Raw genomic sequence first — 14,628 nt, forward strand, 5'->3', positions numbered from 1 at the left:
GGCAGCCTAGCAGGGCTGTCCTCAGCCCAGCTAGCCCCTCTGGGAGAAATGGAGCCAGGCACCTTCTTGCAGGGGGTGAAGCCTCTCTCCAGGCTGTGTGGTGCAGTGAGCAGAGCGAGGGCGGGTTTCCACCTTCACTCCCCCGTCGGCAGCCTCCTCTGTGCAGGACACAACCTGCACAGCCTCTGACCACAGCCTGTGTAGAGCTGCAAGAGATATGAGTAGGAGATATTGGGAAAGCCTAGGAAAGGAGCCAACTAATTCTTGCTGGAGTCAGAAAAGAGACAGAGAAACTCTACTGGGGGTGATCACTAAGCAGACTTTTAAGGATGAGTGGGAGTTCACCAGGTAGAAAAGGAAGTCTAGGCAGAGGCAACAGCTGAGGACAAAGCATAGAAGCAGGGAAGCTTTTCCTGTCTGGGAGCAGGTGGTGAAGCTGTCTGGGGGCAGGAAATGGGCAGACTAGGAAGGGGGGGGGGCGGTGGCGCGGCCTTCTCCTGCCCCCACCTCTGTGCCAGCACAGAACAAACTGGACACAGCTTATCTGCCAACCAGACGTCTCCTTTCCTAGAGACTGTGATGCTGTAGGGCAGGGACAGGGACAGGGACAGTGTCTTATTCATCTTCTGTGGCCCAGTGCCTCACCCAGTGTCAATAATAGTAACAGGAATGATAGTGAATGGGTATTAAATATTTACCATCATGTACTGTGCTAAGTGCTCCACATGCATTATCCCATTTCATCCTCAACTTTGGAAATAAGTGCTATTAATAATCTCATTTTACTGATGAGGATTCCAAGGTTTAGAAAGGTTAAGTAACATGCCTAAGGTCACAGAGCTATTTAGTGGGGGAGCTAGGAATGGAATGCAGGGCTCTCTGACCACAGGACCCTTGTTCTACACTAACAGATAGACGGATGGATGGATGGGAGACAGGGAGGAACTAAGTGGAGAAGCGCCCTGAATGCCATGCCAGGGAGCTTGAACTTTACGCCACGGGCAGTGGGGAAACACTGGAAGGTTGTAAGCTGGGAGAGATAGGGCAGGTTAGGGCTTTGAAAAGATCCCAGCAGTGGGAAGATATTTTAGAGCTGATGACACTTGAGCAGGAGGCCATTTTTCTGGCAAATCCCAATTCCTGCCTGTGAGGAGTCTTATTTCTTTACCTATTGCCTTACCTCTTAGGGCAAGACGTGTGCTACCGTGTTCACATGAGGACTACTGATGGCAGGGAATGCCGAGGAAGGGGTGCAGTGACCGGAAGGGGAGACTAGTGGTAGAATACTAAGTTCTGGGGAGAGGCCTCTCTTACAGGGGAAGGGAGAAGCCAGGCAGTTCCCCCTTCCCATTTCCAAGATGACGCTGCCCGCTCGGGGCTTCCAGTCTGGAAGCCGAAAGCACCAGGCCCCACACACTGCTCCATTACGCACCTGCCTCCCAAGGGGAATGCAGCCAACGGTGAGGCGGTGTTGCAACAGAGATCAACTGCTGGGGGGCGGCAGTGGAGGAGACCTGGTCCCTTCTCTGGGCAGCTCGTGGTATCATTTGCTTTTCCAGCTGGTGGGGACGGGGGGGCAGTCACAGGAAATGGCCCCGGGGGTCAGATAAGCTGAAGGAAGAAGCCGAGTAGCTGGGAGGACAGAACAGGCGGAGTTTCCCCCACCTGCCGAGAGGAGCCAGAGAGAGGACAGAGCCTGCTAGTGGCGGTCTGGGGACTGAGAGGGGCTCCCCGAGGGCCCCGGGACAGAGCAGTGCTCACCATGCTGCTGTACCTCCCCCCTGCTTCTCCTGATGGGGCTGTCTGCTTGCACTGTGGTAGGTGACAGGGAACTGGCACTTGATGCTGAAGCTGGGTCCTGGGTGACCGTGACCCCGGAGGTAGGTAGGTACCTTTGGGGAGAAGCAGGGGATGATACATGGTGGAGGGGGCAGAAGATCCCCTTTATGGCTGCCAGGAGAGCAGGTTGTACACTGCAAGGCAGGGTGTCTGCCTCCCTTCTCTGGGCAGGTTCAAGGTCATGGCCCCTGGCCTGGCAGACCTCCAAAAAGGCGCATGCATATGGAAGCAACAGTGTGTGTGTGTGTGTGTGTGTGTGTGTGTGTGTGTGTGTGTGCGCGCGCGCTTCATTTAACAAACACTTATTTAACATATACTATGTTCCTGGCACTGTCCTAAATGCTTCATAAATATTAACCCATGTAATCCTCATATCAGCCGGTGGGGAAGGTACCATTACTATCCCCATTTCACAGATAAGGAAACTGAGGCACAGAAAGGTCAAGCAGTTTGTCCAAGGTTATGCAGCTTCAAAAGCACAACTGTACAAGGACTTCCCTGGTGGCGCAGTGGTTAAGAATCTGCCTGCCAATGCAGGGGACACGGGTTCGAGCCCTGGTCCGGGAAGATCCCACGTGCCGCGGAGCCACTAAGCCCATGCACCGCAACTACTGAGTCTGCATTCTAGAGCCCGTGAGCCACAACTCCTGAGCCTGCGTGCCACAACTCCTGAAGCCCGCACGCCAAGAGCCCGTGCTCCACAACAAGAGAAGCCACCGCGATGAGAAGCCCACGCACAGCAACTAGAGAAAGCCACACGCAGCAACAAAGACCCAATGCAGCCAAAAATCAGTCAATAAATTAATTAATTATTTTTAAAAAGGCACAGCTGTACACCTTGCCCAAGGTCTGATTCTGTGTATTTGTGCCTCAGAGGACATTGTCCAGCATTTTCTTTCAAGGGGGTCAACTTGGGGCAGTCAACTTGGGTCACTGTTTTGTCTCACATGTAGAAACTCTTATTTCCTGACAAGTACTGGTTTGATTGCCAGTCTCTCCTACTAAACTGACCTGAGTTCTGTCACTGGGAATAAATCTCAAAGTTAGAGACACAACATCTGCACCCCACCCTGTCTGGTCAGGGAGACAAAGATCCTGACCTTGGGGAGTTCCAATCAGACAGGGGAGCAAGGCCAGTGGATCAGAGACAAACAGGCCCAGTGCTCAGGGAAGGCCTCCAGGAGGGCAGATGGGACTGGGCGGGGCCTGGCTCCTCCAAGTCCTGGGATGGTGAGGACACTGGGGCCACAGGACGAGCCATCGAATAACAGCCATTCCTGGTGGGTTTCCTTCATGGCAGGTTTCCATCCTGGTTTGTCTGAATGTGGAAGTGTGTGCCATTGAGAAGACAGCAGGCTGGAGAGACCCAGGTTCAAGTCTCAGCTTCTCCACCGACTCTGTGCGAACTGGGGAAGGTCACATCAGTTTGTAAAATGGGGGCAGGGGGGAGAAGATGATCCTCAAGGTTTTTTTTCCAGCTTTGACAGGGAGTCTGTGCCCAGGCCCAGGGAAGCTGTGTGACGGTGGCCTCTCTACATGGCCACATGGGAAACATCATCATCAACTTCAACTAGTACGGCTGGGCACCTGCAAGCACCTCACCCTGCAGCTGGGTCTAATGCTTCTTCTTTGCTCACTCTCATTTAACATCCCTCTGCTTCCCGAGACAACAGGGCTTGGGATACAGGAACCATTAATCCAAGTGAGGTGACAGGAGGAACGGTGCCTCTGTCAGGGATGATCCGACCGCCTCCCTAGCTCTCAGGTCTCCCCGCCTGCAGTTAGCCCTGGAACTGGGGATTTGGGGATTTGAGTTAAATGGATAAGGAGGGCTTCCGGTGAGGGCAAGAGTCCTTGCTGAGTGAAAGATGCCTCCTAAAGGCCCCCCAGAAACCCAGTGGGTGGGAGAAAGGTGAGTCTTATTTAATTCATAAAAAGCCATTCTCTCCAGCCTGCATTTGAAGACTGCCTTTTGCCAAGGCAAAGTGCTCTTCATAAGATTTTCAGAAATGGGTCCAAAGACACTCTTCCAGTTCCTGGCCAGGCTAGGTGACTCCAGGCCGAGACAGCGGCCCCAGCCATTGATGTCCTGGGGAGGAGACAGATTGGAAGTGACTGAATTCGTCCAAAGCTTAGAAAACAATTCACTCCGATCCCAAAAGTTGGGACGAACTGTGAGAGGCAAAGGGGTCTCCACTGCACCCCAGCCAGGTCCCTGCTGGTCTCCGAAGCTCCAATTCTGCCCCTGGGGAAACTGGGAATGCAAGAGCAAGTCCCTGACCCAACCCCAGCTGCCAGCCTCCTGGCAGGTGGCTTGTGATACTCTAGGGCTCTGTTCACCTGTCTCAGCCTTCCTGGAAAAGGAGATCCCATCCTCTTCCCTATTCCCAGACTATCAGAGAAAGGGCCTTTCATTCAGCACCCTGTATCCCACACATGCTGAGCTCCTGTGTGTACCAGGCACTGTGTCAGGTACTGGGGATACAGAGATGTGAAGATGGTCTAATGAACATCACCCACTGTCATTCTCTCCACTAGTGAGCATCTCTCCCTCTCAGCAGAGCTAAGCAGGGCCTTCATCAGAGGCTGCAGTTAAGGTCAGAGAAGGAGAGGACTTCGGCAAAGGTCACAAAGGTTAACGGAGGAATGAGAACTTAAACCTATAGTCCTTGGTCCAGAACTTTCACCCCATCAGCTCAAGGATGAAAATGTCTTTGCCCAGGGGGGTGGCCTCCACCCCAGGCCACATGCCATGATCCTCACGGGAGGCCCAGGTTCTAGGGCAGGATAAATCCAGGACAATGGTGGTAGTGCCGGGGGAAGAGAGGAAAACAGGAGTTAGAGAGGGGGTTGGAGGAGAAGCAGTCTCATCTCGCCAACTGGGTGCCCACCCCAAGTTCATCAGCTGCCCTCTCCTTGTCTATATTGGAGACATTTCCCAAGATGGAGCAGAACCTGTGCTCTGGAGTCAGACTTCCTGAGTGGCTCTACTGGCTCTACCACTTCCTGTGTGACCTTGAACGAGTCACTTAACCTCCAAGAGTCTCAGTTTTCCTACCTGTAAAACAGGGATAAATCAGTCCCTACTTCATATGGTTGTTGTGAAGAGTAAATGAGATTATGACCGGAATGTTTGAGCTTTAAGCCAGATGACATGGGTTTGAGTTCTGGCTTCATCTCACATCCTTGCTGGTAATTGCTCTGTGCCTCAGTGTTTCCATCTGTAAAAAGGGGACAGTAATAGTACTTACTTCATGTGGTTTTGGGGAGGATTAAGTGAATTAATATATGCAAGTGCTTAGGAACATGGTAAAATGTTAGCTATTACTTATTATTATTATTATTTACAGTATTGTGTAAAATGTGCAAAAGAGCTCAGTGCCAGCACATAGCTCGTGTTATTGAGATTGCTATTGCTCAGGCTGTCTCCTTGTCCCAACTCTAAGGAACTCTCTGCTTCTTCAGGAAGATGTTGTGCCCAGCATTCAGCTCCAGCTCTGGGAAGTGAAGAGGGGCAAAGCGAGCCAGTTCTTTGGACTGATGGGGAAGCAGGTCGGAGGTGAGTGACAGAAGTGGGCGGGTGCCCAGCAAGGAGGGCTTCTGGGTGGGTTCTGTTACACCGAGCAGAGACCCTAGCTTACAGCGGCTCTTACTCCAGTCCAGTAGGGGTCGCTCACGTGATGGGATGGGATAGAGTGTCCATGTCAATTATCCAAACCAGGACACTTCAGAGAGTGGTAATTATGCCAGGCAACAGGTGCAAACCAGGGCTGTCTCCAGCATCCGGGGAGTGCAGTCACCCTAAGGGTGGGGACAAATGCTTTGCATCCTGCTGGTGCCCTTCCTTCAGTACAATGGATGGCTGTGGAGAGAGGTGGTGGTGCTCAAGATCAGCCTCTAGATGTGAGTAAAGGCATGGGCTAAGCTTTCTAGTTGATTCTGTTTGGCTCAAATAGAATTATTAAAATGAACCTATGTTCCCTGAGGGCACGCTTGACGCGTGATTCATGTCCTGGGGGGACAAGAAGAAAACAGCCTTAACAGAGAGCCGTTCTCTTTTTCTTATTGCCAATATTATATATTTTTTAAAGTAGTGTTGGTGAGGATATGAAAGAACTGGCACTTTGGGCTTCCCTGGTGGTACAGTGGTTAAGAATCCACCTGCCAATGCAGGGGACACAGGTTCGAGCCCTGGTCAGGGAAGATACCACATGCCACGGAGCAGCTAAGTCCGTGTGCCACAACTACTGAGCCTGTGCTCTAGAGCCCGTGTGCCACAACTACTGAAGCCCGTGCGCCTAGAGCCCGTGCTCCGCAACAAGAGAAGCCACCACGATGAGAAGCCCGCACACTGCAACGAAGAGTAGCCCCCGCTCGCTGCAAGTACAGAAAGCCTGCGCACAGCAACAAAGACCCAACACAGCCAAAAATTAATGAATTAGATTGATTGATTGATTTATATATATTTTTTAAAAAATATATATATATATTGGGCACATCCATACCCTTTATGGCCAATAAAATGGATGAGGCAGATCTGTGGAAAGATGATAGAGAAAGATCTCCAAGATACTGGTTAAGTGGAAAAAGCAAGTTATATAACAATATGTAAGATAGGAGTTTACCTGTTTAAAAAGAAACACTACATACTTACACAGATATATATATGAAAACATAGGGAGAGTTCCAGAAGGATAAATATCAAACTGTCTACAGTGTTTACGCCTACGATAGGAAGTGGAGGTGAGGGAGAGAGTTAAGAGGGACTTTTACTACACTGTCCTCTACATTACTTAACCAGGGAAGTCCCCAGAGACTGCTTTTGTAATTTAAAAAATGCGTATAAAAATAGAGAAAACCTTCCTAGTACCTCCACAAAAAAAAAAAAAGAGGAAATCAACTTGTGAGCAAACACTTTTGGCCTCAGTTTCCTCCTCTACAAAATGAGTTTTGGACTGGGCCATTTCAGAGCTCTCTTCAAAATCCAGCAACCCATGAGGAAGCAGGGGAAGGGATTATAAGAGAAATATTTACTGAGGAATTCCCTGGCAGTCCAATGGCTAGGACTCCGTGCTTCCACTGCAGGGGGCACAGGTTTGATCCCTGGTCAGGGAACTAAGATCCCGCGTGCTGCGTGGCACGGCCAAAAAAAAAAAAATTTTATTGAACACTGTGCTCACATGTGATTAAATCTCACAATATCCCCTTTACCACCAGCAGGGAAGCTAAAGCTCAGATAGGCTAAATACTTTCCCAAGGATGCCCAGCTGGTGCCAGGCGCAATGACTCCAAAGTATGTGCACTTCCTACTACCCCACACTGCCTCCTACCCAGACTGTACCTTGTGCGGCCCAGCCACACCAGGACAACAGGGAGTGACTGGAGTTCCATTGAAGACCCACCAAAGGTGCGGGATCCCAAAGAGCCATGAGCCCTTTCACCTCACTGGGCCCCCAGGGAAGCGGTGCAGCCCTCATTCCTTCTCTCTCTTTCCCCCAGGAATACCTCCCATCCAGCCAGAGAGAAGAGGTAAGTGTTGTCCAGACCTTCCCCCAGCATGCTCCCCGGGGAGAAGTGAGTTGTCCAGGGAGGCGGGGAGAGATGCTCTGGCCCGGACGCACCAGGCTGGCATTGTGGAGGACCGGGACAGCATGTTTTGGCCGCATGCTAGGCTCCCTGGTTGTTTCCTTAGAGAGGCAGTCTGTGCATACCTGGGGAGCAGCTGCAGGGATATGGAAAAGACGGGGATGAATCTAGTTCTGCCAAAGGTCCAAAATTACCTTGGGTCTAAAGCCTGGAGTTGGAGAAACTAATCAATCCAGAAGGACCTTAAAAGTGAACAGCTGTCCTTTTGGTGAAAACGGAAAAACAATATCAAGAGAAAACAAACCAACCTTTACCAACCACCCTTCAGTGTTCTCAGGAGCTAACCTAACTCCCTAAGACTCACCACATCCTCCCGGGAGCCCTCACTGACAGGACTCCTAGCTCCTCTCCTTCCCTGCCTGCCTGCCTGCCTTACCCAGAGCTTGTCTCCATAGCCTGGGCACGGTGCCCTCCTTGGCACACTGCCTTGTACTGTTCTGCTGGGTCACCAACCACTGCGCCACCAGGGTAGCCCTGGCCCTGTCTTTCTTGGTTCCCAAGACAGCCTTCCTCTACTGTACTCTCTCTTTTTCTTCTCTATCTCCTCTCTTCACCACCAGGGTATCAGCGAGGACCAGTAGTCCAGGGCCACCTGGGCAGGGGAGGACCATCTACAGAAGGTAGATGAGAGCCATGGCTGGTGTCCCCAGAGCGGGAACTAGCCCACAGGCAGGTAGAGGTCTGCCATCTCCTCTGTCCCCACAGTTTCTATCAGAGGTGGAAGGAAGGGGAGAAGGGAGAGAGAATGGAGGAGAAAGAGGAAGGAATCAGTGAATGCATCAGTGAATGAATGAACCTCAGCTCCTAGGTTGATTGAGAAGTGACTCCATTCATGAGGCCCCAGCTCTGGCCAGATGAGAGCTTCTACTGAATTGCAAGGGCGTAATGAGAAAGTGACCAGACACTTTGCTGCCAGTCTCCATGGAGGGGGGGGCAGGCAGCTGGCCAGACAGAACAGGCTCCCCACAAGCTATTAGGCAGAGGCCCCATGGAAGAGAGCAGTCGAGGTGCAGGGAGATCATGATCCCTTTGATGATCCAGGCCTGTAACAGCCGTAGCCCTGAAGCTGCACCCTCTCCACCCCCAACACACCCAGGCACACTCTGCTCCCCCATCTCAGGGCCAGCTGAAGCTACAGAGTAGTGTGTGGTTTTTCAGACCCTGGAACATCCCCCTTATTCCCTTACTAATCGTTGTTAGAAAGTCTTAAGGTATTTTCTATATTCAACAATTATAAATAAAGGCAGGGCCTCCCTGGTGGCGCAGTGGTTTAAAAAAAAAAAAAAAAAAAAGGCAAATCGCCCTGGGAGGGGTAACACCCTAAGTAGTTATCAGCTAACGCCTTCTGGCAGGGGCCACAACCCCAAAGGGGTTCAAGGGGATGCTCAATAAATGAACAGGCATAAAAGTAGATAAGTGAATCAAGCTGGGGAAGGATCCATAGCTCAAGCCAGTCAGCTCAAGAGGAAGGGCAGGGGGTGTCGCAGCTGACCAAAGACGCCAAGCTCAAGTCTGCTTTCCTAATCCTGACCTCTCCCCACAGAGCTGCAGACCTGTGGACCCCTCTCTAGCTTCCCTGATACCTGCTCCTTCCAACATAGGCTCTTGGGAATAAAGATGGAAAAGTCCTCTATATTCCCCCAAGAGTTTTTCCTAGGTGTTTGAGCCATTCCACTTGAAGGGCCATCGAAGTCAACCCAATGCCAATATGGAAATGAATGTCCCTCCATGCAGAGTGTCGGCAGGAGCCTTAGAAATCATTTTTCAGGGATGGAAACAATTTGCCCAAAGTCACACACTGAACTGATAACAGAGCCAGGACTAAACACTGTGTCTCCTGCTCCCTAGGCCAGGGCACTTCCCGTGGCCCCAGGAGGGCCTTTGGAATTTTGAGTGGTGGATTACCACTCCCTTTCCTTTTTTTTTTTTAAATTTATTTATTTATTTTTGGCTGTGTTGGGTCTTCGTTTCTGTGCAAGGGCTTTCTCTAGTTGCAGCGAGCAGGGACCACTCTTCATTGCGGTGCGCGGGCCTCTCACTGTCGTGGCCTCTCCTGTTGCAGAGCACAGGCTCCAGACGCGCAGGCTCAGTAGTTGTGGCTCACGGGCCCAGTTGCTCCACGGCATGTGGGACCCTCCCAGACCAGGGCTCGAACCCGTGTCCCCTGCACTGGCAGGCAGATTCTCAACTGCTGCACCATCAGGGAAGCCCTACCACTCCCTTTCTTTAGTGAGGATTAGTGAGGGTTGGCTCGTCCACGCTCCGGAGGCGTTTATGGTTGAAAAATGGAAGCTATGCCAGATGAACCTGTAATTTGCCTTAGATATCTGCAGCTGGAGAAACACGAGTTAGGGATGCGGAGGGCCTTGGGTGGATGACTAGGGAAGGCCTCCGAGGGTGGAGGAGGCAGACCAGTCTCCCCTAACCACCGGCCACGTGCAGCACTCTTCCCAGGCCGAGAGGATGAGGACCACTGGTCAGAGTGAGAGTCCCCGCCACGTGCTTCCCAGAGGATAAAACCCTTCTCCCTACCTGGACGTGACAGCCAACCAGCCAGCCTCCGTGTCTCCTGTGCGCATCGCCGGAATGTCCCTACCACCAGGCCCTCACTGAACTCACTGGGGCTCCTCCCAGGACTCTAGGTCTCGAGCAGCAGTCGTGCGTAAGTGCACTGTTGTCACCACTGTGAGCTAGTGACCCTGCCCGCACCCCCCCCTTCACTTGGACCTCACTGCACAGCCGGATGAGTCTCCCCCAGTCCTCTATCTCCTGTGCCCAGAACACAGCAGGGGCTCAATAAACCAATGAACAGTGGATGGTTTCTTCTCCGGTGCAGGGCAGAGGGCAGGGATGGCCTGGGCTCTGCACCCTGCCCAGTGGCCTGGCATGTCAGCAGTTGGGAGACCTTTTCCAGAGTCGTAAAGGGAAATACCAAACAGTTGTGCTCCCCACCCGAGGTGGGAAAACAGGCTTGGGACACAGGTAAAGGTGACAGCCCCTGCCTGAAAGCAGACACCCCCTCCCTACCCACCATCATAACCTCAAGGAGCAGAATTGGGTCCCAGGTCCTTCATCAATTCTTGTGTGTGAGGTGGCCCATCAACTGACTGCTCTGCTTTGGGGACACAGGCAGCTAGTCATGCTCCCAGCACTGGGAAGAGCTCTAGAGGAAGGAAACCGGTCCCACCTCAGGGAGCCGCCACCGCCCGCCCCCCCCCGCAACTTCTGACGGGGAGACCGTTGTCCTGCCCCAGTGGTTCATAGGCAGGCGGGACACAAAGGACCCCAGGATGCTTAGAAAGAGCTAGAATGAAATCCTAGGGGCCAAACCTAGGTAATAAGCATAAAGGTGAACAAAGGACTGAGCTGGGAGTTGTGTGGGTTCGGCGGTAATGGGCGATTCATTAATTCACCGGGCTGCATAACATTCAGCTTCTCTGTGTCCCTCTTTCCAAAAAGAAAATGGGTTAGGGGCTTGCGGGGCACCTGATTCTTTGGGGGTGGGGTTGTTAGGCTGTTTAAAAGGAGGGGAAGAAGGCATTGGTGGAGAGGCCAGGCCCTTCATCTGGGTGCCAGGGAAGGTTTTAGTGACAGCAGAGGCCCTGAGAGGCCAGACGGTATCTGCACAACCCGTTAAGATTCTTCTGTTTGACCTGTAGTGAAATAGTCTCCATCTCAAGACTGACTGTTCTTCACGAGGCGTCTCTCTTCCTCATTCTCACACCTTGTGTCCAGAGAGAAATATGGGAGTAGGGGGCGGTGCAAGCCTTCTCCTGACTGCAGGCCTCCCATGGTCCAGCACCCCCCACCGCCAAAAAGAAGTCCAGCTCACACTCCAAAGGAAAATTAGCTCTTACTGGAAGGAGCGGCACACACATCCAGAGATGGGAGAAATTGTTGGTGGCCGTCTCTGGAGGTGATCTACCACACCTTTTTTGTGAGATAAGGGTATAGGTTCCTAAAAACTTTGGAACTGATTAAACATAAGGTGAGTGGTTTCCAGAAACAAATACCCAGTTGAGAAAGACTGACTTCTTGGAATGGACGTGACTTATCAAGGATAAAGGTGTTTACATCTCACATAGAACATCTGGGAGGAGCAATGGAGCCAAAGTTGTGCAACAGCACAGGTTATTTTCTCCACTCTTGGGCACAAATAAACAAACCCCCAAACCCCAAAATGGTAGCAGCATGACCTGCATCTACACGTATTGCACAAGATGGAAGAGACAAACTGATATTCCAGCAAGGGGCATTTTTCACCACTGGGCAGCCTTTTTTTTTTTCTTCTTAGTGACATTCATTGGCATTTTGTTGAAGATACCACAAAGGAAGTGGGCAATTAAACTGCCCCCATCAGCAGGAGACAGTCTGGAAGAGACAGTCATACAAGTTTATAGCAGAAAGTGCTGGAGCAAACCCAGAGGAGGTCCAATTCTACAATTCCATGATATCAACGAATAGCAAAAAGGAGTTTCTAGAATTCCTAGCATACATCATATATATTTAGCAAAGGAGTTTTCACCTTATTCTCTAAACATGCAAAACCCTGTACAGCACTGTGTATATATGCGCACCTGTGAGGATCCTAACGTTAAGCCAGTGAGCCAGGCCTTCTCCCTCTGTCATCACTGTACCTCACTTAACGGGACCTGTCATTTTACACAAAGAACTAGTCGTGGGCTGGGAGTGAAGGCAGGTAGGTGGGGTTCCTGCCTTTTCACTGGAGCTTTCTCAAACCAGGGTTTCTTATTTATTAACCCCAGTTCAGAAATGGACTTCAAAGGCTCAATTTCCTGAACTGTAGACAAATGTGTGCATATTTGCATTTATGTACATTTTTTAAAAAAGACTTGATGCTTTGCTTAGATTCTCAAAAGGTCAGAAGGAAAGTAAAAAGGGTAAGGATCTCTGAGAGCTACACTGCTTGATCCTAGCACCTCTCATACAAACTACACTTCTTCAATGTTTGGCATATCAATTGCTCTTCAGAGGAGGAAAAGGCAACCATGTTTATGACTACAGTTACTAATATACATTCAAAAAGCTGCTTTTCATTGGTTTCATGTTCCAGAAGGAATGTGTGCTGTAAGCAAGCTGTGGTATTTTTCTATACTGGCTTCACATGAACTCCATCAGAGGCCATTCCTAACCCCAGTGAGGAAACCTGCCCAGAACTACAGGGACAAACCAAAGCTGAGGACATGTCAAAAGCATCATCTTCCCTATAAAGGGCACACCATATTCTTAAAAGTTACTTTATATGACTCACTGTGCCCCCTGTGAGAAATGGGAAAGCAGGCACAGAGGCATCAGATGACTCACAATAGCGTTGTCAGAAGCATGGGATTTGGAATCAGAGGAGCAAGGCTCTCATTCTGTTTCTATAACCCAGCAGCAAGACCTCTGAGCCTCAAATTTTCTCATGTGGAAAAGGGCTACAATACTCACCTTACAGTGGTGGCATTGTAAGGACTGAAGGAAACCATGTAAGTAAAGGGACAGTAAACCATGTAAGTAAACTGCTTGCTTAACAGTTTATGCCTAAATCGGAAGCAGAGCCAGAATGAAGCACATCTTTGTTTCCTGGTTTAGGTCTCTGGCCTCCAAATGCTGCCTATAGGAGCAACTAAAATCAATTCTTTCATCTTAAAGTTTTCACCAGTGTTGTCATTTTTCTGGCAGTGGAAGCCACTAGAAGCATGGATGTCTACAGTTGAAGCAAGGAAATCTAACTAGAAGGGAGATGATAAATCATTAAGGAATCAAAAAAGCCAAGAAAGCAAATGATATAGGTTCTCAAGCTGGACAGGCCAAAATATTTGTCTTTGACGCTTCCTGCATCACCCTGTGCTCTAGGTTTCCTTCTGCAAAACCGGTGTGAATTTCCATTGCACTGAGCTGACGTGAGGGTCAAACAAGGCAGTGTGAAGGTACCCAGCACAGTGCTGAGCAGACAGGAAGCAACCAGCTCGTGCTAGGGCTCTCTTCCTCCCTCCAGAAATAGAGTAGGTGCTTCCATTTAGAGAGTTTCAGGAGCTAGATCCAGGAATGACTCCAGACTTTTGCTCTTCTAATGAAGGAGCCTAAGCAGCTGAGCTTCTTTTGTGCAGGTACAAAGGAATCAGAGGGGACAGGCTGACTCAAAGTAGCCAAGGAAGTGAACGGTCTGTTCCCATACCTGTAAGGATTTAAACCAGAGAAATCTTCCTTTGATTTCTAGGTGAGGAAAAGGGGGTGGCAATCAGTGGAGGCTTGGGATCCGCACTGTGCACAAAACTTCAAGTGCCTTGACCTCTCAGCATCCATTCTCATGGTCCATATTAACTACCTAAATTTTTTCAAAATGTGAGAGCGAGCAGAATTTCCCTTTGATGCGAATACCTAGAACAGGGAGATCTGGGCACACATCTTTCTAAGATGTGTAAGAAGGGTCTTTTTATAAGCTTGAGCTTCTCTCCATCCCATCTCCCACCCCCAGTCAAGTGACACACTGGACTCTAACCTTACCAAGGAGGACCCTTAGTTTGTCTGCCAGGAGAAGTTCTCACCATGCTGGCCACAGTAGGCAAAACCACCCCAGCAAATACAATTTCCACCCTCCTCCTCTCCACCATATAGCGAAGTGCCCGGCCACCCTTTTCCTGCTCTAAGTAAATGCTACAGGAAAATGCAGCTACTTTCAGAAATCATCTCAACCTGAGAGAGACAATGATTAGAGGTGGCACTGCTCACTACTGGCAAATAAGCCTGCAGACAAGAAGGGACCCACCTTTTCCCACCTCCCACAGCTATCGATTGTACCCCACGTATCCTAACTTCCTGCTGGGTTTTCTGTCCTTGAACTTAATGAACTTAACGGAAGAATGGATAATACAGACTACTTACTGCTATGCATACCTATTATCTGGAACCAGAGTGTGGCAGGGAGAGTTTATCCCATCAACTAAACAAGCTCAGAGTAAGCACTCCCTCCATAGATACCCTGCATCACAGAGGAAGAAACAACCTTCCCCAGCCACAAACCACATCCCTCAACAGTCAGTTTACTGCTAGGAAAATAAATCCCAAGTGCATTACCTATTAGCAGCAGGTCAGTGGCACCATTTTGCACTCAAATGAGAGCTCCTAGGTGAAACAGAC

General features: G+C 50.3%; 1 protein-coding gene across 1 annotated transcript; it reads left to right on the forward strand.

The window, feature by feature from the left end:
• Positions 1-1,358: 1,358 nt before the first annotated feature.
• On the forward strand, positions 1,359-9,971 carry TAC4 (tachykinin precursor 4). The gene is made up of 6 exons (XM_028498104.1): positions 1,359-1,460; positions 1,737-1,880; positions 5,305-5,398; positions 7,339-7,368; positions 8,046-8,105; positions 9,940-9,971. The coding sequence occupies exons 1-6, from the start codon at positions 1,359-1,361 to the stop codon at positions 9,969-9,971; spliced, it is 462 nt and encodes a 153-aa protein (XP_028353905.1).
• The last annotated feature ends 4,657 nt before the right edge of the window (positions 9,972-14,628 follow it).

The sequence above is a fragment of the Physeter macrocephalus genome, chromosome 14 (genome assembly GCF_002837175.3).
Source record: "Physeter macrocephalus isolate SW-GA chromosome 14, ASM283717v5, whole genome shotgun sequence".
Taxonomy (NCBI): domain Eukaryota; kingdom Metazoa; phylum Chordata; class Mammalia; order Artiodactyla; family Physeteridae; genus Physeter; species Physeter macrocephalus.

Coding starts and splice junctions, on each gene's coding strand:
- TAC4 (XM_028498104.1), top strand. CDS start 1,359: ATGACGCTGCCCGCTCGGGGCTTCCAGTCTGGAAGCCGAAAGCACCAG. Junction 1,461..1,736: donor CAAGGGGAATGCAGCCAACG/GTGAGGCGGTGT, acceptor GGGCTCCCCGAG/GGCCCCGGGACAGAGCAGTG. Junction 7,369..8,045: donor CATCCAGCCAGAGAGAAGAG/GTAAGTGTTGTC, acceptor CTTCACCACCAG/GGTATCAGCGAGGACCAGTA.